The 26,526-nt window shown below is 55.6% G+C and overlaps 7 protein-coding genes and 1 non-coding gene across 8 annotated transcripts; 4 read left to right on the top strand and 4 right to left on the bottom strand.

Annotated features, from left to right (window-relative positions):
• Nucleotides 1–698: 698 nt before the first annotated feature.
• On the bottom strand, nt 699–1,148 carry MFIFM68171_10497 (uncharacterized protein; the record flags this gene model as incomplete). Its single annotated transcript, XM_071065916.1, has 1 exon — nt 699–1,148. One exon carries the CDS (start codon nt 1,146–1,148, stop codon nt 699–701), a length of 450 nt encoding a protein of 149 aa, XP_070922017.1.
• Nucleotides 1,149–1,535: 387 nt separating this feature from the next.
• Nucleotides 1,536–2,909, bottom strand: MFIFM68171_10496 (uncharacterized protein; the record flags this gene model as incomplete). Its single annotated transcript, XM_071065915.1, has 1 exon — nt 1,536–2,909. One exon carries the CDS (start codon nt 2,907–2,909, stop codon nt 1,536–1,538), a length of 1,374 nt encoding a protein of 457 aa, XP_070922016.1.
• Nucleotides 2,910–3,489: 580 nt separating this feature from the next.
• On the top strand, nt 3,490–5,191 carry MFIFM68171_10495 (uncharacterized protein; the record flags this gene model as incomplete). Its single annotated transcript, XM_071065914.1, has 3 exons — nt 3,490–3,514; nt 3,583–4,439; nt 4,505–5,191. The coding sequence occupies 3 exons, from the start codon at nt 3,490–3,492 to the stop codon at nt 5,189–5,191; spliced, it is 1,569 nt and encodes a 522-aa protein (XP_070922015.1).
• A 1,880-nt stretch (nt 5,192–7,071) lies between these two features.
• Nucleotides 7,072–8,773, top strand: MFIFM68171_10494 (uncharacterized protein; the record flags this gene model as incomplete). Its single annotated transcript, XM_071065913.1, has 3 exons — nt 7,072–7,182; nt 7,243–7,378; nt 7,446–8,773. The coding sequence occupies 3 exons, from the start codon at nt 7,072–7,074 to the stop codon at nt 8,771–8,773; spliced, it is 1,575 nt and encodes a 524-aa protein (XP_070922014.1).
• A 1,904-nt stretch (nt 8,774–10,677) lies between these two features.
• On the top strand, nt 10,678–10,764 carry MFIFM68171_t175. The gene is given in 2 exon segments: nt 10,678–10,714; nt 10,729–10,764. It is a non-coding gene; the product is annotated as a tRNA-Ala (tRNA).
• A 383-nt stretch (nt 10,765–11,147) lies between these two features.
• Nucleotides 11,148–13,440, bottom strand: MFIFM68171_10493 (uncharacterized protein; the record flags this gene model as incomplete). The annotated part of the gene is made up of 3 exons (XM_071065912.1): nt 11,148–12,694; nt 12,765–12,901; nt 13,004–13,440. 3 exons carry the CDS (start codon nt 13,438–13,440, stop codon nt 11,148–11,150), a joined length of 2,121 nt encoding a protein of 706 aa, XP_070922013.1.
• A 981-nt stretch (nt 13,441–14,421) lies between these two features.
• Nucleotides 14,422–20,270, bottom strand: MOT1 (TATA-binding protein-associated factor mot1; the record flags this gene model as incomplete). Its single annotated transcript, XM_071065911.1, has 3 exons — nt 14,422–20,059; nt 20,180–20,197; nt 20,260–20,270. 3 exons carry the CDS (start codon nt 20,268–20,270, stop codon nt 14,422–14,424), a joined length of 5,667 nt encoding a protein of 1,888 aa, XP_070922012.1.
• Nucleotides 20,271–22,630: 2,360 nt separating this feature from the next.
• Nucleotides 22,631–26,430, top strand: SMC3 (Structural maintenance of chromosomes protein 3; the record flags this gene model as incomplete). The annotated part of the gene is made up of 4 exons (XM_071065910.1): nt 22,631–22,668; nt 22,759–25,585; nt 25,636–26,080; nt 26,138–26,430. 4 exons carry the CDS (start codon nt 22,631–22,633, stop codon nt 26,428–26,430), a joined length of 3,603 nt encoding a protein of 1,200 aa, XP_070922011.1.
• Between the last annotated feature and the right edge of the window lie 96 nt (nt 26,431–26,526).

Here is a 26,526-nt window from a genome sequence, read left to right as displayed (position 1 = left end):
CAGTGATTGGTGGAGTGGTCGTTTGAAAGGACGGATGGGGAATGGCGGGGTGCGGCTCGCTGAAGGTTGAAGGGGGGGTCGGTTCCTTGACCGATATTCGGAAGGGGTTCTTTGAGGAACGGATCATCTCAGCTTTGGGTCCGCAACGCGACCTCTCGAACGAGAGCCCAGGCACCTTGCGGTGGTTTTTCTTTTATTTCGCTTTTTTTCATTTAAGCGATGGAGCTAATCGCGGAAAGCAAAGGCTCAAGTCTTACATAAGACTGTGCGCTTGTCATCGGCGCTGCCTACCCCTGAATTCTTGTTACGTCATGGCAACAGCGGCGGCCCAGTTCGGGTCAGGGGTCTCATCACCGTGCGGAAGGTGGTCTCGGTAGGCGGCTCTGCCGACGTCGGTAGCGTTCGATCAGTTGCGAAGACGTAGCAAGGGGCAACAGTACTTACGAGATTGGCCGGAAGCTATGTGAACTTGCCATAAGGTTAGATCACCGAGAAGACAAAATCTAACTCTAGGAACCCAATGTGTTTGTTCCGTTGAAGACGTGGATCGCCAGCTCGCAGGGCTGTTGGTTGTCGGAGTTTATTCTATGTAACGAGGCAATCGGCAGGCCATCCTCCGCGAGATAGCAACAAGCACATCTGCGTAATCAACCTCTTAGATAGAAAATACAGCTTCGTGCCGATACTCTTGTCCGGCTTCATCTAGCTTTCTCTCCTTCAACCCACGTCCCGCTCTTGCCACCCTCTTTCAGCACGACTCTCAACCCCTCAATAACCATTCCCTTATCGACGGCCTTACACATATCGTACACTGTCAGGGCAGCCACCGACGCGGCCGTCAAGGCTTCCATCTCGACGCCCGTCTTGCCGTCGCACGAGACCGTCGTGGTGATGTCTATCCCGTTGCTCTCTTGCACGGGAACAAGGTCAACCTCAGCGTGTGTCAGGGCGATGGGGTGGCACAGTGGTATGAGCCCTGGTGTGCGTTTCGCCGCCATTATGCCGGCTATCCGCGCCACACCGAGGACGTCGCCCTTCTTGATCTGATTCTCGCGGACGAGGCTGAGGGCTGTTTGGGTTGAGAAGCGCACGGTACACTTTGCCTTGGCCACGCGTTTTGTCGGGGCCTTTTCTGCGATGGAGACCATGTGCGCAGTACCCGATGCGGAAACGTGCGTTAATTTTGGACTACCATCCTCGTCTTGGTTGTCGTGGTTTCGCTGAAACGTGTTTGAGAAGAGTCGCCGTTGGTGCGTGCTGGCATGGCAGGGTGTCACGATGCTAGGCAGAGGTAATGGGAGCCTAGTATTGGGCAGAGAGCAGGTCGGCGAGAGCCCGACACGCTGCCACCGCAAGTAAGTCTGGTGGAGATGTTGAAAGGTTGTTGGCGGATCTATACTTACTACTTAGCTAACCAGCCCATATCCCCATTCAGGCCCCCCAAGAATGTAGACCGAACATGATATGCCCCACGTAGATGCAACCAGCCCCAAACCTGGTCCCGAATGCAAAAAAAGAAAAGGAACGAGAGACTATCACCCACCAATTAATATCATCGGCCGGTTCTTCATGTGCTCCAGCTCGCCGATGCCTGCATGTTTCGCCTTCTTTCGTTTGACGGCCATGCCGATCACGCTGAGAAGCTCATCCGAGTTGGGCACCAAGAGGGGACGACAGCTAGGTGGAAGACGCTCCGTCTCCCCGACGGCCGCCTGCCGCAGTGACCTCAATGCCGCATCGTCGATGGGTTCGCCCCCATTTACCTTGCGCAGGATGTCACGCAGGGAGACCTCGGCGTTGCCGAAAAGACACACCTTCAGATTCCCGTCACTAGTGACGCGGAGCCTGTTGCATGTCCCGCAGAAATTGTGAGTCATGCTCGTGACAAATCCAATCTTGCCGACAAAGCCGGGCACTTGAAATGTCTTGCTCGTATCATTCTTGTGGTCTCGGCCCCTCTGGAGGTCTGGATACCGGGAGCGGATCACGTCGAGCATCTCCTGGTAGCTGAACATCTTGCCCTCGCTCCACTTGTTGCCGTCAAAGGGCATGTATTCGATGAAGCGCACTTCAACATCCTTGTCCTTCGTCAGTTCCACGAAAGGGAGGATCTCTCGGTCATTGAGGCCACGCATGACAACGCAGTTGATCTTGAACCTGATGCCCGCCCCCGCGCGTTTCAGCTCAAAGATGCGGTCGATGCTCTTCTGAACCGCGCTGAACCCTGCACGCCGCGTCATCAGCTGGAACTGCCACGGGTCCAGGGTGTCAAGCGAGAGGTTGACACCAGTCAGTCCAGCCTCGACCATGGCGTCGAGCTTCCGGTGCAGCGAGAGCCCATTGGTCGTCAGGCAGAGCTCCCGTAGGCCATGTGCCCGCAGCGATCCGATTTGGCGCATCAGGGGGACGATGTCCCGCCTCACCGTCGGCTCGCCTCCGGTAAGTCGGATCTTGGTCACGCCCTGCGAGACGAAGAGGGACGAGAGCAGAACGATCTCGGGAGTGGTCAGGAGCTCCCGCGGCGGCGAGAGGGGGACGCCCTCCTCGGGCATGCAGTACAGACAGCGGAGGTTGCACCGCTCTGTGACTGAGATGCGCAGGTAGTCGTGTTGGCGGTGGAAGGTGTCAGTCAGAAAGTCCGAGAATGGCCTGGCCTCACGGAGGCGGTCCTTGCGCGAGCTGAGGGGCGGGGTCGTAGGGCTAGACCCTTGGCCGTCGTGCTCTGGAACCGGCGGCGGAGGCTGAAGATCGGTCTGCCTGGTGCTGGGCTGCACAGGCGCAAAAGGCGCGGATGCTGTTGCCGCCGAGACGACACGTCTTGCCTGCAACGAGACAGGCGGGCTTGTTTGTGCTACCTGCAGCCTCCCGGGCCAAAGGCACCGGGCAACACAGCGCGCAGTTGTTGCCATGGTGGGCTCAACCGTCCTGACAGATTTCGTGAAGTTGCTCAGCGTGGCGGGGCATGGCGCGGGAATTATGCTCTGTGGCCAGTCTGGTCCGCGGAGACCGATGACATCACAATCGACGGCAAACAAGAGGAGATTCGGAGAAGTATGAATCGAACGCCACAATCCATAGGGAATGAAGGGAGCGCGGATTTCCGGACCCGTCCCGGGTCTACGGCGTTGCGAGCCCAGATTTGGCTCCAGTTGACGTGACTCAGCGAGGCATCGACCAAAAAGACAAGACAGTGCGCGTGGCAGGTCTCCGCGGATGGGGAAGCCGATCCCGACTCGGCTGCGCTCGGAGGTCGGAGAACTCGAGGCCCAAGCTCGTGGCGGTTCCCGACCAATCGGGAAGGTGTCGCCTTGGCAAGAGCTTTTGATCTGCATGTTTGCTACGCACTGACCGCAGTGGGCGTCTCGACATTTGCATGCAGGAAGCAAGAGAGACCTACACCAACGGCAAGCAGCCTTGAGTCCAACGCTCTTCCTCGCAAATCAATTTCTGATAGGCAGCAGCAGCGGCAAACAAGCTTGAAGATCGGAGATGCAGTTTTCAAGGGCTGTGAAATGTGAGACAGAATAAGAACCTCTCTGCCAACTATCTGTTGCTTGCATTACCGCTAACCCTCATTCACAGCCTCGGTGCACTCCCTGCCCAGTCCAGATGGCAAGCACATCGCGACAGCCTTCTCGGGCGTTGTCAACGTTCGACCCGTGCGTCGGCTCGACGCAGTCAACGTGATCAAACTGCCCCCGGACTTCACTGGTCCCGTGCTGAACTTGCAGTGGTCGCCATCTTCCCGCCTCCTGCTCGTCGCCGATGCGGAGCGGGTTCGAGTTGTGTCTGCCCTGGACAACAGCTTCCACGCCACGATCCAGAACCACGCCGGGCCCGGAACGAAGCCGGCCTACGTTGGCTTCGGTGCCTCGGACACCGAGATTTGTGTCGTTTCCTCATTTGGTCTCAAGTTTGCTATTTTCGATCTCGCATCGTCAACCGCCGCCGAAATTGGCAGCCCCAAGCTCTTCTCCCCCTCATCTGCATGTAGATGCTTCTCTTTCCGGCCCGAAACACGTCATCTCGCCCTTCTGACAAGGGCAGCGGGTAAGGACATGGTGAGCATACACGGCTTCCCGGCAAGAGAGCTGCAGAGGTCGTGGGTGCCCGACACGATCGATGCCCAGGGGCTGGTCTGGAGCCCTGACGGACGATGGCTGGTTGTATGGGATTCGGCTGCCCAGGGCCACAAGGTTGTCTTCTACACCTCGGACGGCCACGTCTTCAAGACCTGGTCCGGCCCCGCCAACCCGCCTCTTGAAGATAAAGATTACGCCCTTGGGGCGGGTGTCAAGTCGATCCAGTTCTCTTCAGACGCCCGCTACCTCGCCATTGGCGATTCCAGCAGGTCGGTCTGCATTCTCAGCATGGCGTCCGTCACAGAGACCATGCGGCTCCGGCATCCGAAAACCCTAGCCCCTAAAGAGACCCTCCAGGTGGGTGTCAAAGACGGTGCATGTTTGTCGAGCCACCTCTTCCCTCGGCTGACTCGTCTGCATAGGTCTGGCAGGAACAGATTGGCGTCTCACAAACAGGACCTACCATGCACACCTTCCTGCGGGCTGCGCAGGCCATTTCTCCTGCGCCACGTCTGCGGGATAATTCGGAACCAGTGACAGGTTGCGCGTCGATCTCCTTCGATCCGTCTTCGGCCCTTGTCGCTACGCGACTGGACGATTCCCCCGGGACGGTATGGGTCTGGGACGTTCAGGCTGCAGAGCTCCGGGCGGTGCTCCTATTTCATGGGAATGTGACAAGTCTCTCATGGCATCTCCAGGTGCCCGAAACCTTACTTGTCAAATGCGAAGGGGACCAATACAATGGCCTGGTCTTCGTGTGGGATCCCCTCTCGGAAGGGCCGCGAACTGTCGATTTTGGCCGACACATGCCCGGTGCTAAGGCTGGGAGCCGGTCGCGTGCCGTGTGGCTTGGGCTTGACTCTTCTAGTCCCTCTTCCATTTTCTTTTCCGATACCCACAGTTACGTGCTTGCCTGTTTAGGCGAAGCAGACCAATTCCCGCCTCCGTGGGGCAGTTCATGGAACGCTGAGACGAGCTTCTCGACAGGCGCACGAGAAGAATCCCCTCTCGAGCTCGTCCCGGCATCGGGGACCAAACCTGGGGTTCCAAACATGGAAGAAGATGATGACTACAGCGAGCTAGAGGATACTTTTGTGCACAAGCGGTAATCCACATCACATCCTGGGAATGGTTGTAGTCTACCCAAGACAAAGCCCAGTGTCTTCGAGGACTGTCCCAGCTCGGCCACCTCGACCCGAGGGTCTGGATACGCTATTGACAGGCCAAGGAGGAGCGTGGTCTAACCTCAAGTAGACATCGCGGGGGGGGGGAATCGGCCGGAAACCCCGCATGTGGCTGAAATGATCCGATGCTTTCACTTTTCTTATTCCAAGAGAAAGACCGCAAAGTCACCGCCAGATGGTCTTTGGATTTTCTACGCGGACCAGGATTAGCCGACTAACCACTCTGAGCAAGAACTCCAGCAGAAGAGTCAGGTATCGGTTTATTGATAACAGACAGGCGCAGTCCGGTAGACAACTAAACTCTTTGGAGGGGTTTGAAGCAACGCGGATTTACTTTGGTATTTCATCGACAGGAATTTGGGCGTTACCGAGAGACACCGACTATCCCGCACCCCAGCCAGCAAAATAAATTAGCAGCCCTCCACTTCGCCTGGCACGGACGCAAACATTTACCCAACCACCGCAAACATCACAAACTGCGTCACGGCATGAGCTGAGCCGAAAACCCGCAGCAGCCTCGTAGCGGTGAGCTGTAGGCCTCATCTGCGGGATCTCGTCCTGTTTCTCTTCCTCGAAAGAGTCTCATGGAAGTACGTACCTGGCTAAGAGGCCTAGGTAGATAGATACCCAGCTGCATGGTGGCGTCCAGAACATGTGGGACGCCACACCACAGTTTACTTGGCTTGTGCTGCTCTGCTCTGCGCGGGACTGTGACCTGGAATCCCTGCCTCTGCCCCCGTCAGTCTATCACATCCGGCACATCGCCAACTGCATAGGACTATTTGAGCCGCTCCGTCAAAGCCTGTCGTGGTCCGTAAACCTGGTCCTGGCTGCTGGTGCCTTAGCCACCAGGTTGATTAGCGATCCGGGAAGGGGGATCAAGGCTTAACGTCCCTCGAATTCGTTGCACATACAATTGGTATCCCGTGGGGCGACTCTCCTCGGGTACAGGTCCACTTCGTTTCGGCCCGCAAGCTTCCATGACCACTTGACCCGTGTTTAGATGTTACCGATGTGTTTGATGGATCACTGGGCCCTCGTGCCGTTCGATGCCTATCGGACCCGGTACGAGATGTCATTGCACAACTTGAGCGGCGACCACACAAGCGTGACTGGCCGGCGCTGCCCAATCTGGCTATGTGCATCTCAAAACTCAACAGCTCGGCATATCAGATGTGACAGGATTGCCGGTCCCGGAAGATCCCCTGAAGGCATGCAACACATATATCCTCCAGATGATGGAGGCTTGCTCAGGGAAGTCAGCTGCCAGACACGGGCAGCGGGTCCCACAAGGGGTATGGCATCCTCTTCTAACAAGGGTTCAAGAATGAAAGCTCAAGGTAGGCATACTCCCCGCCTGCTTTCTGTTCTGCACGCGCGCTTATATCGCTTCTAGACAGCCCTGTGTCTGGAGACGATGTTTATTTGAAGGTTTAGTAACAGATACCCTACGACTCGGTGCGACGTGTGGCCGTGTTCGCTCCGGTTTCTCCCTGGTGCTAGTCACTGGCAACATCCTTAGTTCGCATCGCAGCCGCGAGAGAATGTCCAGTTCGGGCGCCAGACACTGCAACACAGCTTGTTCAGCAGATATAACAGGCCGGTTTTCATGGCCCCTGGTTTGACAGGATCTCGTCAGCACGTGTATTCGATTCCGTGTGAGGCTCGATAACATCTCCAAGACGGCGTATAGAGGTGTAAATCACTCACCAAATCCATCACTATCGGAGCCCGACTGCTGCGACATCATCTGTTTTGTGCTGCTCAGCACAGTCAGGTTATCACATTGCTTCAAGTCTATCACGATGCCGGGCGGCTCTATATTAAGACGCAACCAGCAGTACAGTCGAAGCTTGGTCACTGTGACTGTTGGTCCTGGAAGTGAAACCGGGTTGTACTACATCTTGATAGCCAATGTACGTGAAGCATTTTCTCTCAGCCCATCATATGTCGGTTTGACTGACGGACATGTACAGCTCTCCCATAACACTACATGGAAGGAATTGAGGGCGTTTGCTGCGCAGGCATGCGATGTCGACCATGCCGAAGTCTATACTCCCACGTCTGGCTTCGTCCGGGTGAAGGGCTTGGCCAACTTTGAGAAAGCATTTAGTGAGTGTAGACCTTCGCCCAGCCTTATCGACTCCAGGCCGCGGCTCGCTCTTACACTTCGCAATAGAGCACCTCAATGGCAACACCCTCGAGTACCGGTCGCTTCAGGCGGACGCTAGGAACAAAACACAGAGTACTGTGGTCAAGCTCCCCGCCACCGATTACCATGCCATGCGAATCCTGCGAGGCGACATAGGAAGGGTATTTAGCGAACCCGACTCCGGCATTGTCCAAACCGAATCACTTCCCCAAATCGCAACCGGAGGAATGAGTAGCCCATGCTCAGGATACCACCGAGTCACCCGCCCAGACTTCAGCACGAGCCTGCAGACTAGGATACAATGGAACTACGCTGTTTCTTCCCCGTACCTCTTGGCTGAGAGATATCAGACAGCGATCGCCCCTACATCTGTGGCATATCACGCAGAAGCTGATCTTGCACGTGGTCTTTCGCAGCTAACTATAGGCTGGCACCTTTCGATCCCACAATCCATGGAATATCCTGCAGCCACCGGTCTAACCACCAGCACGGCTCAATATCCGTACGGGATGTCAGTGTCATGTTACCCCTCAGGAGCAAGCTACGGCGTCACTAGACAAGGCTACATCGGATACACTGACGCCCAGTCGCCTGACACAATCACCACCAGCCGAGCCTACAACCCGGGATACGCCGACGCCTTGTCTTCTGCGCCTCAGCCAGACCAAGCCATCCGTTACGGCAGCGGGCGAGCCAGCGTGGTACTGATTGAGCAGCGCAAGATCATCATCATCAACCTCGAGCGGGACGGCCTCTCCGAAGCTAGCGTCGTGGGTCACATCGTCGAGTATGCCGGCATTGGACAAATGGGGTCAGGCGGCCAGATCGAGCGGGTCGACTTGCCCATCAACAAGGACGGCAGGGCACGGGGCATCGCACTTGTCACGTTTAGCACGACCGAGCTGGCCAAGGTCGCCATTGCGGCGCTTGACGGCCGCGAGGTGGGCGGCAGGACGTTGGCGGTGAGGATGGCAGAGGGCGTGTCCGGCGGTGGGTTCAGTAGTCGCCCCGGGAGGAGGCTGGCCAGGCCAGCTGCTAGCGGGCGGGACGTTGCTGGGGCTAAGGCCGGTCAGAGGAAGGCGCAGCCGCGATCGTCGGTTCATGCTGCTGGGTCGAAGTCGGGGTTGGTGATGATGCCGGCCGCTTCTGGTCGGGGTGCTGCAACAGCTTCAGCTTCGTCTTCGGCTTCGGCCTCACCGCCTGTGGAAAGCAGCAGTCTGAAGAGCAAGGAGGAACCGCCCGTCATTGCAGACGGGAGTGGAGGGCGGTGGAAGAAGGAGAACCCGCCGGTTGTGGTAGATGGGAGCGGCATGCGGGATCAAGGAGCGCAACGTCGGCGGTCGACGAATTCATGAACGTTATTCCGCCGGCGTTCCTATCAAGTCTCGACAAGAAGTTGGCTAGTAAGTCTTTGACTAGATTTCCTCCAATTCTGCGATTTCGTGGTTAGCTGGTGGGATCGCGGGTGGCAGATACGTCGTTGAAAGACGAGTGTTCTTAGGTAGCCGAAGCAACAAAATACCAATCTTTTCTCGGATTGTAGAGAGCGTCTCAATATGCTGTGGTTTACTTGTCCTACTTATAGAGCCCAACTCCGATATCTACTGAGGTTGTAATAAAGAAAAGAAGGAGGGGAAATGGAAAGCGGAGAAGAAACGAGGGAAGGAGACAAAGAGAAGGAAAGGAAGCGAGAAAAAAGCCAAACGGAAAAGAAGATAAATAAAGATCAAAGAGAGATTCTATATTACCTACCGTATAGCACGACACTCCTAGTGGTCCGGAGAGGCGTTATCACTGGAATGATCACCAAGTTAGTCTCGAGAAGCCTCGGTAAACTCTTCGATTAAAAAATCAGTTGAAGGTTCGCTTATTGAATGCAGGTCTTAAGAGTTTTGTACGCGCTCATCTACCTGTGGTATGGCCTCCCTCGGCTAGGAATCCCTTCCGCCGGCGACGGTCCCCTCTGAGAATGAGAGGGAAGGAAAAGGGAACAGGACTTATGGGCGATACCCCAATTGCAGAGAACACCAGGGCCCATGTTGTTTGAAATTTGCCTTATTCTGTGAAACAAATATCACAACCCCGAGCGACTGGGACAGTCGGTACGGCTGAGCGTGGAACATGTTGTCCGGCCAATTTCCTGTAGAGTGGTATCTATACATATAAGCTCCTTGCCTTGGTTGTTGGGCCCGGGTTGTATGGGTTGGAGGGAAGTATCTTCCTCTGCTTCCAGTAGATCGGAAAAATTTTTTTTAAAAAAAAAAAAATTAACAAAATTTTCGGGGTTTCCTAACCTTGTGAAGTTTTTTCGTTCGTTCTTCTTGCAATCGCGGTCTTCTGTGCCGCCTAACCCAGCCCAACTTTTCGGTATGCACCCGATCTATTCGATTCTTTCTTTCTTTCTTTCTTTCTTTCTTTCTTTCTTTCTTTCTTTCTTTCTTTCTTTCTTTCTTTCTTTCTTTCTTTTTTTTTTTTTTTTTTTTTTTTTTTTTTTTTTTTTTTAGTAGTAGAAGTAGGAGTTGCATTTCCCCTCTTCCCTCTTCGCTGTTCTCTCTTTTGTTCTGTCCTCTGAAACTAGGAGCGAGAAGGAGCGGTTACCGCGCGCTTCGGCCGCCGCGACAGTTCTCTTGCGATGCTGACACGAATTTTTCGCTGATGGTGAACACATTCGCGCTCCTAGGCACGCCTCTCGCCGAATATGTATCTGTCGGCTGTGGCACCTTGTCTCCTACATCACCTGCTTCTGACATTTCAACCTAGTTTTTCATCACTTCTCTTCCCAGCTTCGGCGGGTGTTGACAATTGAGAGAGATTGATAACTGCGGAAGCTATCTTGAGAGCGGTCATGGTATTCTTTATATACCCGTGCTTCCTTAGTTTTATTACCATTCCCACAGAGATTGTGGCGATACTACTTCCTATATTGACTGGCAATTGTTCACGAGTGCCGGCTGCGCCTGGGGCTTCCACGAGTCATGTCATGATACTTAGCTCTGGTCCCAGGGGTAGATGTAATCACCAGCTATTGACACTCATTCTTTCAAAAGGATCGCTGCCATTATTATGAGGACATAAAATGACTGGGATTAAGATTATAGGAGCAATGTCTACAATTGTAAGTTTGGTTATGTACCTTGACGGTTACAGGGGGGGTTGGTATATCGTTTCTTCAATTTTCTGCGTTTTGCCGATTAAGGAGGGAGCGAACCCTGACCCAGATACTGACCTGTTGGTCAGCTGATCAACGCAAAAGGAAGTCGGGCGTGTAGCTCATTTGGTAGAGCGCTCGCTTAGCATACCCCTTGGTGTATGCGAGAGGTACTGGGTTCGATTCCCAGCTCGTCCACATTTTTGACCTTTGCCTTGTCCTTCTTCTCTCCTTTTCTATACGGGTTAATGTCCTTGCAGGCTAGATGGTTAGATGCTGACAGGATGGAGTGAGACGAGATTGAAGAGCTTCTTTCTGTCCATCTTGTTCCCTTAGTTCCTTTTCCGTTTGCATAGGTCTCGTTACTTAGCCCCTTAGCCTCGCTCTAGCAGACCAACTGGTGGAAACGTCTGAGAAGAATAGAGTGCTAAATGGGTGGATGAACTTGCCAACGTATGTATAATGTTTGGTAGCCTCCGTTTGTATTGCACATACCTGCCTCGTTGGGAAATACACAGATATACAGAAAATGCTAATGGCTGGTTGCAGTATAAACACAAGATTCCACTTCCCTCTATGCTTCACACCTTCACCTCCCCCTTCTCCACCCCCTTCAATACGCCCTCCTTCCCCAGCTTCGCCACCAGCATGGTATTCTGAGTCTGCAGCTCGCCCACCCTCTCCTTGAGCATCTCGACCTGCTTCAGCGCCAAGTCCCGCTCGGCCCGTGTCCGCTCTAGCTCCATTTGTACGTTGGCTCGCTCCTCCCGCTCGGCTGCCTTTCGCCGCCTTTCCTCGGCTTTCCGCTCCTCGGCCGCCCGCTTCTCTTCTAACCGCTTGAGTTCACGCTGGTATTTCTCTTCTTGCTTGGCTATCTCACGCTCGTGCTTTTCTCGCAACTTGGCGAGTGCATGATCGTCCTTCTCCTTGTCTTTGACCGTCTCGTCATCGGTGGCAGTGCCATGATTCTTATTGCCATTCTTAGCCTGGCGACGGGCCTGGGCACGCTCGAGCTTCTCCTGGGCTTTGTTCATGCGTTGTTGGAGCTTGCGGAGTTCTTTCTCGTGCATGTTGTGCGCGCGTGCAATGGACGTTGGTTCGCGGGAGAGACTGCGGGGAGTACTTTCGGACAAGGTTGAATGGATCGACTGGGTCGATGCAGCGTCTATGGCTGAGCCGTCCTTGAGGCTAGTGCTGACGAGAGAGGCCTCGGGGGTACCCTCGTCAGCCGACTCGAAGCTGGCTTCGGAGGAGGTGTCGCTTTCGTCACTGCTAGCGTCCGAGTCGCTTGCTACGTACGCGGGGGCGAATGCGGCTACCCTACTGGCGACCGCCGAGCTCGCTGCTCCGAGAGCGCTAGTGAGCATGCCGTATAGTCCGCTGGAGGGCGGTTGTCCCTCATGGTGGGTCGGCCCGCCATCCGGAAGTTGATCTTCGGCCGAAGTATTCGCTGGGAGTTGCCCTGGCTGCTCCGTTCCGGGAGATTCTCCTGTCGGCTTCGTCTCTACCTTGTCTATTTCCTCCGTGCTTGGGGCGGTAAGATCTTCCATGGTCTGAGAAGAGAGCCACTTTAGAAACCGCCCCGCGTCGTTCACGATTCCGCCGGGTGTGCCCTTTTCAACCATAAACCGAGGTACACTACCGCCTGGATCACTTCGCGTCACCATCAGCCATTCGACGGCCATCTCCACATCTCCATCTCCATCCCCAGCGGACCTGGTCGGCGACCGGGAAAACGACGTCTTGGTATCCGGTTCGCCTTCCGACTCGGCCTCATCCCCTAACGCCCTTTTCGCAGCCCGCAAGACGGCCTCCTTGCTCGTGCGATCACCTGCCACATCCACAAGCTTCTCCACATCATCCCTACTCAAATCAATCGACGACCTCGTCCTCCTAAGCGGTTTCTCCGTTGGCACTTCGCGTATGACTTCGACTGATTCATACTGTCCGCGAATAAACCCTGCCCTGGGCGGGCAGTCGGGGTGGCTGCAGGGCCTCGATACCAGGATAAACTGCCTTGGCTGGCGGGGTTTCCCAGGTTTCTCCTCCGCCGGCCGCGGCATCATAAGCAGCGTAACAAAATCTCGTGGCGTCGTCGGTCCGGGGAACCTTGCCGAAACTTGGTATACTGTACCACCCCATGTAAGCCATTTTCCAACCGTAGAACAGGAACAGCATTTTGGGGGTTAGCGACTTACCCTCTAAGATCCCCTCCGGTGTCTCAACCCTTTCCACCCTCCGCTCGGCTCCGATTCCCCTGATATTCCCCGTCCCGGCCTCCTTCCCCTTACACCTAGCCAACGTTTCTTGCATCTCCCTCCTCAGCGCAGCCTCCCTGGACAGAACCGAAGATAGCCGTTAGCCATGTGTCCTTCCCCTCTCTGGATATCCCCCAGACAAACTTCCACAAGGAGGGGATGAGAATGAACGAACTTACCACTTCTCAAACCTCAATTCAACGCCCTTGTGCAAGCTCCTCCTGGCAAACCACGCCCCCTTCCCGTCCTTGGCAGCCAGCTTGTACATGGCGATCCCATGCGGATTGTCCTTTGGTGAGATCTTGATGTCTTTCCAGTCGCGGCGAAGCTTCTGCAACGTCTCTGACCGCTCCTTTTTTTCCTGCCCGTCATTCTGCTTTGTTGGCGGCGGGGAGGTGGTGAAGTTGACAGATGAATCGGTGTGGGAGCGCGCCCGGCCTACGGCGGTGGCAGCGCTGCTGGTGGTCGGGGTGGGTATAGAGTCGATTAGGAGCTGTGAGTTGGCCAGGGTCGTCGTGACGAGGTTGGTAAGGGAGGATGGCTCGTCGACGTGAGGGGCGATGTCAGCTGGCCAGGAGAGGGCGGAGAGCGATTTGAACGGTTCGTAGTGGGACATTTTGGGCGGGATGGCGCCGGGCTGATTGTGTTGGTGGAGAAAGATGGAGAGACAAGAAGAAGAAGCAGCGGTCGGATGTGGAATTCAAATGCGAGGTCCGTCTCACCGACTTGTTTCACAAGAGTCGGTTTTGTTTGCTTCCTGCGGTCTCGATCCTGAACGGCGCAGTGGAGAGAGAGGGAGCCAGGGGCGCACAGTACGCGTCATCCGGCTACTGGTGGATAAGTCGTTGGCTTCGGCGAACGGGAACGACGACAATAATTGCGTCTATCGATCTTGACCGGAACGTCGCCTACGGTTGGTGCCTGAGCGGCCGAGACAATCTTGGGGGTAGTTCGAGAAGTAGCGCTGAGAGATTCTGTTGTCAATGCGAGGAACCTAGAGACTGTTCTACAAAACCGGTCGTTGGGACGACCACCAACCCAGTGCGCTGGTTTTAGTTCTTAGCACGCCAGCTATCAATGCGACCCAGCCGCCCTTATTTAATGCAACACCCCTTCGCATCAGGTCTCGGCGTACTTCATCGTGCTGAGCTTGCGTATTACCTCTTTTGCTCGTGGTGCTTGTTTTGCTTGTTTTGCTTGTTTTGCTTGTTGACGTCATGCATCAGGGGCCTCCCGTAGCCTAACGTCACTTGCAGTGGGGCTGAAGCCGGTCCCTTGGGAACTTGTGAGTGGATAATCCCATCGCTCACTCTCGTGTTACTTGGAGACACTCCAGAACTACCTGTATGCTACAAACTCCAGCAATTTATGCTGCTACTTGGACCCTCTCCACTACAGATACAACTTTGTACAAGATTCCCAAACCAGCGGCCTTGGCCTTACCCCGGCCCGTTTTCCCTGCCCTAACGCCCCATTCCTATCCCTACCCGTCATCTAGCGCCTCGCATTGCTGAACCGATATCCTAATTGTAGTTCCAACCGCCAATTCAAGGGGGCCACTCGCTGTTGTGCTGCCCCGGTCTAAAGCCCCGTTCCCTTACTGCATCGTTTTCAAGAAGCCGTCCAGATCGAAACTCTCCTCATACTGCGTGTTATCCCACAGCTCACCCAGCCCCTCAAGCCAGGCCGCCTTCTTGCCGGGTTGCCGGACGTCACCCGTCTCTATGTCCACCATGTCTTCCTCTCTCCCCTCCAGGCTTTCTTTGGGCTTGTCCGAGATGAGGCTCGGTCCCGAATCGCCCAGATTGAACAGGTCCAGGATCTGGTCCGTGTCCATGGTGGCCAGCCCAGCGTTCTGCTGGTTCACCACCGTACTCGCCACGTCAATCTTGAACCGTTGCAGGCTGAGAATCTTCTCCTCGAGCGTGCCCCGTGTGATCAGCCGGTACACGTTGACCACTTTCTTCTGCCCAATGCGGTGAGCACGGTCCATGGCCTGCAAGTCCTTCTGCGGGTTCCAGTCGTGCTCGACAAAGATGACCGTGTCGGCGCCCGTAAGGTTCAGACCGAGACCGCCCACGCTCGTCGTGAGCAGCAACACGTCATACGAGGGGTCGCTGTTGAACTTGTTGACAATGTCTTGGCGCCGGTTGGCCTCGACTGAGCCGTCGAGGCGGAGGTATTGCACCGACGGAAGCATGCTCTTCAGCACTGTGTTCTGCACCATGTCAAGCATCTCCTTCATCTGGCAGAAGATCAGGGCACGGTGCGGTTTGATGGGCGTGTACAGCGGGTCCGACGACTCCTGGCCTTCGACGCCGATGCCGCAGTCGACAAGAAGATCTCTGAGCGCCGTGAGCTTGGGCGCATGCGCTGGATCCTCCAGGCTCGTGTTCTGCTTAGCAAGGAACCTCTGTGTGTCTTCGTATGCTCTGTGGCCCGGCTTCATGACCAACGCAGGCGAGTTGCAGAGCTTGCGCATGTACTGTAGCGCCTGGAAGATGTGTTGCTTGGCTTCCTTATCGTCTCGTCCGGCCTCTTCTGTGATCTTCTTGGCTTCCCTCTTGGTGAAATCCTCAAAGAGCTTGATCTGCAGGTCGCTGAGGTCGCAATAGTAATTCTGCAGAATCTTTGGCGGTAGGTCGTTGAGCACTTCCTCCTTGAGCCGCCGCAGTAGGAATGGTAGCACCTGCTTGTGCAACGCTTCGATGGCCAGCGCGCCGGCTTCTTGCTCTTTCGAAGAAGCCTTGCTGTACCGACTATTCGCAATCGGTTTCGCGAAACGGTCGAGGAACACCTTTTCCGCCCCCAAGAAGCCCGGCATCAGAAAGTCAAAGAGAGACCAGAGTTCGAGCACGTTGTTCTGGATCGGCGTGCCCGTCAAGATGAGTCGGTGGTTGCTGATGAGTCGCTTGACAGCCATCGTTATCTTCGCCTTTGGATTTTTTATCAAGTGGCCTTCGTCGAGGACGACGTAGTTCCAGTTATACTTGTCAACGACATCAATGTCGTTTCGGCAGACGTCATACGACGTGACTACGATATCGGTCTTATCCAACACATCCTTCATGGCCTTGCGGTCTGCTGGAGGGCCAACGTACGCCGTGACGCTCAGGAAGGGAGCGTACGTCTTAATCTCCTGCTGCCAGTGTCCGGAAAGGGTGGGCGGGCAGACAATCAAAGACGGGAGTCTCCTAACATCCGGGGCTCCTGTCTTCGCAAATTCTTCCGCGCGCTGGTGATGATCGCTTGCAACGATGCAAATCGTCTGGAGAGTTTTGCCGAGACCCATATCGTCGCAAAGAATGCCGTGTAGGTGATACTTGTTGAGGAAGTTGAGCCAGTTGACGCCCTCTTGTTGGTACGAGCGGAGTTCTGCCTTGATCGCAACTGGGATCTGGAAAGGCTCCACCTTCTTCGGATCCAGCAGCTGAGCGATGAATGTTCTCTCCCGGTCCCGGCCCCTTAAGAGCTCTTCGGAAAGCCCTGGGGGATCGGGAATACCAGCCTCGAGCGGAACCAGCTTGACCAGGGTCGCGAAAGATGTCGTGGCGATTAGTCTGATCTCGTTGTCCGAATCGCTCATTCTGCCTAGCACCGGCACGATGAGGAAGATGACATAGGGAAGGATGGCATCGCCCATGACGGCAATGAGATGGTAGATGACCTCGATGGCGCCCTGGCGGAAGCTCAGGTCTAGAGGGTTGTTGATTGATGGCAAGACCTTCTCTACCAAGGCAGTCATGCCCTCGACGGTAATGATGCTGCATATCGTCGCCATGCATTTAGCTGCCATGTAGCGGAACACGGACAGATCGGAGCGCAGAGCCTTGATCACCAACGGCACCTGCCGCATGATGAAGGGATGGAGGGCCGTGTGCAGTGTCGGGGTCATGGTTCGGATCACCGACATAGCATCGACGATTTCCTGGCCAAAGGTATTCGCCGGATCCTTGGCTTCCAACGGGAGATCGCCCGAGAACGCCCTCACCAGAGGTTCCTCCATGAACGCCTGCAGACTCGGGACGCGAGTCAGGAGATCAGCACCAAAAGTCTGCGATAGGATCTCGAGAGCTTCTTTGGCTCCGCGACGGGTGATGCGGGCTGCCCTGGCTTCCCGTGCGAATTTGACAGCATCCGGATGGTCGACTCGGTCCTCTTCCTTCTGCATTGAGAGGATGACGGTGGTTTTGTGGGCGTGGATAGGGAACTCGGGGGTCTCTGCGACTTCGACGCACGAGAACTTGACTAGGTTCGCGACCACCTTATCGGCTGGACCCCGGCGACCGGAGTCCGTGAAGAGCTGTACAAGACGTGCAATTGTGGCAGCCGAACGGCTTTGCAGCTCTTGGTTCTCTTCCGTCTTGATGCTGTCCATGATAGCCTTGATGAGAGGGCTCGGCTTTTTGGGAAGGACCTTCATTGCCACCAAGGCGCAAGCAGCCGCAGCTCGGATACGCGCATCCCGGGCCTCCTTGGCCGACTTTGCTTCCTCGATCACAGAGACTGCGGCATCACGGGCCTCATTGAGCTGCGGTAGAGCAATTAATCTCTGACCAGGCGCCATGACCTTCTTGAGCCTCTCAAAGTCGTCGCCTACGACCTTCTCTGCGTTTGCGACCGAAAATGCTCCGGGCCCTGCTTCCGGCTCGCCTTGGACGACAACCGCAAGGGTGGGTAGTTTGCTGGAAGATACCTTGCCGTGGTCGCGGAAGAGGTTGACGAGCTGCTGCGATTGCGAACGTACCCGGTGCACGTAGCTCACCAAGTCCCGATAATGAGACGGGCGGTCCTGATCAATGATCCGCTGCAACGGCTCGACAAATCGAGCGGCTATATCACTTGTGACACAGTTCTTTGCGTACTCGTCGATAACCATGGCGGCAGTAAGTTGGGTAGAAGCGTACGGGGACGTGAGACCCTGCAGGATACTGCTGTCATACGAGCCCAGGGCTGACGGCGGGAGCAGGGACATGATGAGACCCATAGCCTTGGCGGCCGAGACGCGTGAGCGGACCAGCACGTCCATGCCGACCAGGTCCACGTCACCTTGCATCATGTGGCCGTCAACGTCGTGAGTCTGGGCGGTGGGGGGCACATCGTCCACCTTCGTTGACTTCCTCCGACGCTTGGTAGCCCTCTCTGCTCCCTCAGGCGGTGATGATCGCCTGTTGCTAACAGGAGTAACACCAGGGAGGGAGTACGTCCCCCCGGACGGCTTCTGGAAAAGGCTCCCATTCATGGGGATGGGATGCCGCGAAACACCGATGGGATGCAGTGTCAGCTGCATGAGGGCATCCACGTGTGCCTCAAACTCGTCGGCGAGGATGGCGGGAGTCTTGGCTAGATTGCGCACAAGCGCTGTCCATAGCTGTATGGACATGGCGAGCGTTTCTTGGTCCCTCTCGACCAGGATGTTCTGGAAGATGAGGCGCAGGATCCTCCCGCTGAGCCACCCTTGAGAGGTGTCGCTCCCGAGATTTGCAAAAGTCATCAAAGCCTTCAATACAGCAAGCCGTACCGAAGTGATGGTATGCCGAAGGAAGGGGTAGAGTCTGGGAACAAGGAGCGTGAAAGATCTCTCCTCGTCTTGAGACGCCGAGATTTTCATGGCTTCCAGGACTTCAGGGAAGCTGCAGAGCGTGGCCAGCAAGTCCATGATCTTGCCGGTCGAGGCACTCAGATCATCGCCGAGGTTGGAAAGACTCTCCCAGACGATGTTGATCAGGCTATCGAGGGCCTCCGGGCGCTTCATGACGAACTCCTTAGCCATTGGGATTAATGTAGCTGCGCTGACCGAGCGGACGTCGTCGTCGATGTCGCCCAGGCCTTTCATGACGGAGCGGATGACGCCGTCGATCATGTCCCCATCTTGGAGTAAGAGGTCCTTTCGCACTGCGACGACATACCTCAAGCCTACCATGCCTCCATGGCATATGGCCCACTTGTGCTGCTCTAGCTCCAGATCTTCCTGCATCACCATCCGATAGAGCAGTCGGTAGATGGCATAGACAGACTGTGGGGGGACGTGTCGGAGGACTGATCCGAGCGTCTGGCCAACGGTCTCCCTGATAGGAGCTACGGACGTGTCGGAACTGTAGTCGGTGAACTTGTCGAGCATAAGCACGCAGCAGAGCCGACAGGCAAGGTCATCCAGCCATTGTCGATTAAGGTCGTCATTCTCCTTGCGCGATTTGGCTCTCCGCCGTCCGGCACCTGCACCCTGGACTCGCACGACTTCCCGCAGACCCATGGCCGCGCCGTGGCGCGTCTCCCACTGGGGGTCGAACAAATCGACCTTGAGGAATTCGCAGAGCCGCTCGTATGGCCATTCGGTGCCTTCCATGCTATCGTCGGCCTCGATCTCGGACTTGATGGGAAGGATGGGGCCTTTGAACTCTGACACGACCTTGGTGTCTTCGTCCACGTCGGCCGGCCTGTCGAGGCTAAAGTAATCGGACATCTTGCCATTTTTCTTAGAGTCGGCATCGACCATCGGAGTATCGTCGGCGAACCCCTCGGAGCCTGCGGTCGTGGACCGGCGAATGGACAGGTCTCCAAACCCGCTCTTGCCTTGGGCTGCCTTTTGAGCCTCTCGCTTCCGCTTCCGCTTCAACACGTTGAGCTGGCGCGTGCTAAGTTTAGTCTCGTCCATATTTTGGCTCTGGCTGTCGTTATCTTGCCGTCCGAAACCATTCGCGCTAGTCGACTCCTGCGGCGTCCCAGGGCTGAAGGCATGGTCGCTGACGATGGGCATCTCCTCGTCTTCGAACACCCGGCCAAGAAGCCCGAGCCTGCCGTTCAGCGTCTTTTTCAGATGGGCCAGCCGCTTCTGTGGGTCCAAGGCAGCGAGCGTGTAGTCCACGGCGCCACCGCGGAGCAGTTGGCGCCCATATTTGAGGATGGCCGTGATGTCAAGGGTGTCAAGGTGAAAGTATTCTTCCTGATCGAAGAATGAGTCCCTCTGCTCTTCCTTCTTGACAAAGCCATTTTCGCTGGCGGGTTCGGGTGGGTCGGATTCTTCATCCGAGTTGGGGTCGTAAGGCGCTGCATTCTCAACGATTTTCCCTATCGCCTTGGCAGCAGTGCTTCTGGTTTCCCAGTCTTTGTGGCGGAGATAGGGAACAACCCTGGAAAGAAGGTTAAAAAGCTCTTCGGGATGCTGTTTCTGCCAGTCCGCGAGCTGGTTGACGGCAGTATCCCGTATTAGTCGGGTGCTGCCCGTTTCGAGAATCCTATCGGGAAGTGTTAGCGGCAACGCACAAAGAGGCAGCACAGATATTTGTGTTGCCGCGCTTGTCCCGAGGCGGAAGACGACATATTGTCTGTGCAGCTACGCGCAAGGGTCGACTCACGTAACGAGCCGATCAAGCCTAGCATCATCTGGTTAGCGCGACAATCACCCAAGCCAGAAACCGCCAAGAGTCAAACTCACCGAGACGCCATTCTTGTTTCATGTCAACGATTTCCGTCGGATTAAAAAGCACCTCGTACCATGGCACTGCATCTTGGTTAGCCGTTGCCCGCGGCTTTGTCTTAATGATCCTCTCGAACAACGGCGGCGACATGGAGAAAGCGAGGTCTGCGACGGCGGCCGCTGCCTAGCAGGCGATCGCCCAGAACACGGCATGTGCCGCGGTTGCACAGCAACATCGCGTAGCAACAGCCTTCCCCAAGTAATCAAGATGGAAGGCCAACAAATGCAAGTAAAATGAGAATCACCTGAACTGGCAGGGAAATGGGCACATGCGCCCAGCTGGCGGACAGCTGGCAACTCGATGAAGTGTAACAACGCACCTGTACCTTTTGCCGAACGGTAGCGCGAAATAACAGCTGAAGGATAGCTCTGATGAAGCGTTGCAATGGTTACCTGTCCATACGCTGTGGGAGGGCTCAGCTCGATGTCAAATGAAAACAGGATGCAAAGAGGAGCTGTGAGGAATGAAATAACCTCGATTTTAGATAATGGGGAGCGACTATCTACCTTTTTCCCGTGAACCACTCTTAGAAGGTGAGAGCGGGCAGGTGGGCTAGACCAATGCAAGGTGTGGCGGCAGGGTGGAAGGTCAGGTTGAGCGACCTGCCACAGGTGTGGCCAGTGGGTGTGAGGCGGGGGTGGTGGATTTGGCGAGGCGGAGTGTGCGCGCAGGGCGAGCAGCAAGCGTGGGAAGGTCGGGTGGAGGGCGGGCGCCTGTCTATAAAGAAACATTGGTTTAAATTTATAGACAAGCGACCTTGCCGTTCCCAACGATCCTGCCCCCCGGCCCTCCATTTTAGCGCCATTCCTAGACCCCTGTCCATGCGCCGCCCCAAGTCCCGTGCCCCGTTCCCCGACCCAAAATTCATTGCACCCATCAACGAACAAAAAGAACATGGCAAGCGCATCCATCAATCAGCACCCATCCACTCAGGCTTTGAAATCCGAAGGGCGGACGGCCAATCCGTTGTTCCCTTCTTTATACGCCACCGTAATGGGTGGTACGCTATGCGGTTCCGGTACTTTATAGTGTGCCACATCCACAAGACGGGCCCAAAGCGGGAACGTGTCCACCTCGTCTGCCTGAGAGCGAGGCTCTCGGATCTACCCAAGAGCTTCAGGCTGCATCGTCGCAGAGATGGTTTGGTTGGAACACAGCGCAGGCACAAGACATTCGTGCCGTCCCGCCGTACCGTGTTGCGCAGCATAAACAAGGTCCGCCGCCGCCCTTCTCAGGGCGACCTGCCAGAGTGTGGCCAGACAACGGGACGGGGGACGTAATCATCGGCAGCAGCCTCCTGCACATGTTCTTTTTCCGTATGCCCAAGGCTACCTGATAAGTGCATAAATTACCAAACCTGGGCTGCCGGGTGCCACACCTTATCTGCCATGGAAACACAGATCTGCCATGCAACTAAAATTCGTCCAAGACGGGTTGCTCCTCGTCCAGATGCTAGCTGAGCTGATGGTCAAAAACACTTCATCGAGTTTCGGGGGAAACTTGCAAAACTGCGGACAGCAGGAGTAAAGCGCTGTTGATGACAGCACCATAGAGAAACCGTCTTGGCAGTCACAGTATCCGAACCGCAAGGCAGTTGACTAATAATTCGGGAGCTGGGCGTTTGTCCCATCCCAAGCCCAAGGGCTGCAAATGAAATCCGGGCTCCCGAAGCCGCGCATTACGCTATACTGGCACTTCATCAGGTAGGGGAGCCCTGGCCATGACAGAAGACCGGCAAAGTATATAGGTGGAGGTGCGACAGAGATTACAAGACACAGATGTGGTCGTCAGAAGATGGGTGCATAAGCCGCGACGTGATCATCTTGGAACAAACCCCGTTGGGCTCGGCCCCGGTGTTCCCCAATTCCGGAAAATCGCATGCAAGGGGGAAATAGGCCAAACCGTGATTTGCACCTTGCACCGGAAAACCTAAAGGCAAGACGAAGGACCACGTGCTGTGCTGACTAAGACTGGCCAACGAGGCCCGAGCTTTTGCTCTAGCGTTTGGTGGAAGCTTGCGACGGGCGCGACAAGACGCGTGAGGAAAAGTCCCCCTCCATCCATCCACGCCAACCCGCGCGGGCTCGCTCCTCCCCAGAGACCTCGACATGGTGATGCCCGCAAGAAAAACCACAACAACAACGACGACGACGACAACAACAACAACAACAACAACAACAACAACAGCAACGACAACAACAACAACAGTCACAAACACCTTTCAACATTTGTCTTTGTATTGATGCTCGTAAATATTCCCCCTGACTGGCCGCACTATTTGTCTGTTGTTTTTGACTCTGCCGTCGAGTCGGCAGCACGGGAGCAAATATGCATATCAAGCAGATCATCATTCAGGGCTTCAAAAGGTGCGCTAAGAACTCTGGATAAGCCTGGCTCCATTCGTTGTTATTGCCTCTAGGTGTGCTCTGATTACACGTGCTGACAATTGCCCTCAGCTACAAGGAACAGACCGTGATAGAACCCTTCTCCCCCGGCACCAATGTCATCGTCGGGCGCAATGGCTCGGGCAAGAGTAACTTCTTTGCTGCAATTCGGTTTGTCTTGAGCGATGCCTACACAAACATGAGCCGCGAAGAGCGGCAGGCGCTCCTGCACGAAGGCTCCGGTTCGGCAGTCATGTCCGCATATGTCGAGATCATCTTCGACAACTCGGATAAGCGGTTCAGCGAACCGGGCGATGAGGTTGTGATCCGCCGGACGATTGGCCTCAAGAAAGATGAATATTCAGTCGATAAGAAAGTTCAGACTCGGGCTGATGTCCTCAAAATCCTCGAGACGGCCGGGTTTGCGAAGGAGAACCCCTTCTACATTGTCCCCCAGGGGCGCGTTGCCGCCATTACCAACATGAAGGAGTCGGAGAGGCTCAATCTCTTGAAGGAGATTGCGGGAACCAATACGTACGATGATCGCCGGATACAGTCGCTCAAGATCATGGCCGAGACGAATAGCAAGCGCGAGAAGATCGATGAGACCCTGGCATACATCAAAGAGCGCCTGAGTGAGTTGGAAGAGGAGAAGGATGAGCTTCGGGACTTCCAGGACAAAGACCGGGAGCGGAGGTGCCTCGAATACGCCCACTGGCACCGACTGCAAGCTACCAACGCCGAGACCTTAGAGCAACTGGAGGAAGCGAGGCAAGGAGGAGCCGGCGCTTCGACGAAGGACCGCGTGCAGCTTCAAAAGACGGAGAAGGAAATGGCCACCTTGGATCAGAAGTCCCACGAGTTGAAGCAGACTCTTGATCTGCTTGCCATGGAGCGGCGCCAGCTAGACGAAGATCGTAAAGATGCGGCTCGAGCTCGAGCAAAGGCCGAACTGAAAGCAAAGAACCTCGATGAGAACCGGCACGCCCGGGAGCAAGACCAGAACAAGCAGGAGATTGAACTAAGGGAAGTCAGAGGGAAGATCCAGGCTGCCGAGTCGGACATTGCAAAAATCAAGCCCGAGTATGAGAAGTGGAAGAACCAAGAGGACGAGATCAGGATGCAGCGAGACTTGGCCGCCGCCGGGCGAAGCCGTCTACTAACGAAGCAGACCCGGAGTACCCAATTTAAGACAAAGGCTGAACGTGATTCCTTCCTCAAACAGGAGATTGACGACGCCACGACGTCGCTGGGTGTGCAGAAAGCCAACGCCATGGATGCGAAGGAACAAGTGAAGTCGGTCGAGGCTTCCATCACCCAGTTAGAACAGTCTATCCACGACATCCGCCAACAGATCGAGGGCTACGGCGGAAACCGAGGCACTCTCGCCGAAAAGTTGACCAAGGCTCAGGAAGCTCGGGAGCAACTGCACGAAGAGCGTAAGAGGCTTCGGCGCGAGGAAGACAAGCTCAACTCGTTGCTCGCGAACACGCGGGCTGAGAGGGATCATGCAGAGTCAATCCTCGCTCAATCCATGGATTCAGCAACTGCCAAGGGACTCGCTTCCATCAGGCGGCTGAAGCGGGAGAAGGACGTCCCTGGCGCCTACGGCACTCTGGCGGAGCTGATGAGAGTGCCGATGGAGGCGTACAGGTTGCCGGTCGAGCAGGTAGCGGGCAACAGCCTCTTTCATTATGTCGTTGATAACGACAAAACGGCAACGATGCTCTCAGATCATCTCTACAAGACCTACGGTGGACGGCTCACTTTTATGCCTCTGGAGCAACTGCGGCCCAGGCAAGTTAAGATGCCCAGGGCATCAGACGCCCAGCCTCTCATCAGCAAGATTGAGTACGAACCGGAGTATGAGAAGGCATTCCAACAAGTTTTCGGCCGTACCATTGTCTGCCCAAACCTTTCCATCGCTTCACAGTACGCTCGAACTCACGGCCTAGATGCTATCACGCCAGAAGGTGACACAACAAACAAGAGGGGCGCAATGACTGGGGGGTACGTTGATGCACGGAGGTCACGACTAGATGCGGTGCAGAAGGTCAGGACACTGCGCAATCTATATGAGCAACAGCTGGCAGACATCGACAAGATTCGGAAAGAAATCGACATTACCGACCAGAAAGTCACGAGCGCCAGCGGCGAGGAGCACAAGCTCGAGCAGCAAATGCGCCAGTTCGACCTCGGCTTCGAACCGCTGAAGACTGAGCTCCGGAGCAAGAACGCGCAGCTGGAGCGCGAGCGGACTCATCTGGAGTCGGCCCTAGACCGACAAGCTCAGGTAGAAAAGAACCTCAAGGAGCTAGACGACTCCATCTCAACCTATCAGGCTGAGCTCTCCCAAGAATTTAAGAAGGCGCTCTCAGCGAGCGAGGAGCGTCAACTAGAGGAGTTTGACAGAGAGTTCCGTCGCTTGCAGGGTGAGCTGAAGGAAGTCAGCAAGCGACGCCTCGAGCTCGAAGGACGTAAGAGGCTTCTCGAGACTGAGCTGAATAGTCACCTTCGGCCGCAGTTGGATCAGCTGAGAAGCCAGGCTTTCGAGAACTCTACGGCAGGCGGCAGCGAGAGCTACAAGGACGCCCAGAGAGAACTCAAGAAAGCACAGAGGGCCATGACCGAAGTAGAGCAGCAACTGCAAGAGAACGAACGGAAGACAGAAAAAGCGAGCGGCGAACTCGCGAAAGTTGAGGCCGAAAGGGCCCAGAAAGAGCAGGAGATGCAGGAGTTGCAGAAGCAGATGAGCCAGCACCAAAAGAGGATGGAGAAGAACATCCAGACAAGAGCCCGGCTCGTCAGCCAGGCTGCCGAGTACGCAAAGAACATCCGGGATCTCGGCATCTTGCCCGAGGAGGCGTTTGGGAAGTACGAGAAGATGAAATCGGAGCAGGTGAGTTGACGTGACCTCGGCAGTTTCCGTCCAAGGCTTGCTAACAGCAGCAGATCGAGTCAAGGCTAAGGAAGGTCAACGAGGCGCTCAAGAAGTACAAGCATGTGAACAAGAAGGCCTTTGACCAGTACAATAGCTTCACGACGCAGCGCGAGCAGCTGCTGAAGCGGCGGAAGGAGCTCGACACGTCACAGGCATCGATCGAAGCATTGATTGAGCATCTCGACCAGGAGAAGGACGAGGCAATCGAGCGAACATTCAAGCAAGTGTCGCGGGAGTTTGCCACCATTTTTGAGAAGCTAGTCCCGGCGGGCCACGGGCGTCTTGTGATCCAGCGCAAGGCCGACCGCGGCAAGAACCGCAACGCCGACGAGTCGGACGAGGAGCAGACAACTGGTGTCGAGAGCTACACGGGTGTGGGCATCAGCGTGTCGTTCAACTCCAAGGTCATGGACGAGCAGCAAAAGATCCAGCAGCTCAGCGGTGGTCAGAAGAGTAAGCGTCTATCTCTAGTTTATCACTCAGCCATTTCCCTCAGCTAACATCTCATAGGCTTGTGCGCCCTGTGCCTCATCTTTGCTCTCCAGGCGGCTGAATCGAGTCCCTTTGTCATCTTTGACGAGGTCGACGCCAATCTGGACGCGCAGTACCGGACGGCTGTGGCCAGCCTGCTCGACACTATCTCCAAGGAGCAGCATACGCAGTTCATTTGCACCACCTTCCGGCCCGAGATTGTCCATGTCGCCGACAAGTGTTACGGCGTGACGTTCCACAACAAGACCAGCACGATTGACTGCGTGCCGACTGAAGAGGCGCTGAATTTCGTTGAGGGACAGAAGAAGTAATGAGTACCGATGGACCCTGGTATCTCCTTGTACGCGGGTTTATCGGCGTTGGTTGGGGGCCTGTCAACGGCGTTGGTCATGATATCATGGAGGGCT

This window comes from Madurella fahalii (genome assembly GCF_045866475.1).
Source record: "Madurella fahalii IFM 68171 DNA, scaffold_6, whole genome shotgun sequence".
Classification (NCBI taxonomy): domain Eukaryota; kingdom Fungi; phylum Ascomycota; class Sordariomycetes; order Sordariales; genus Madurella; species Madurella fahalii.
Note: the sequence above shows the minus strand (reverse complement) of the source record. Positions and strands in the feature narration are given on the sequence as shown.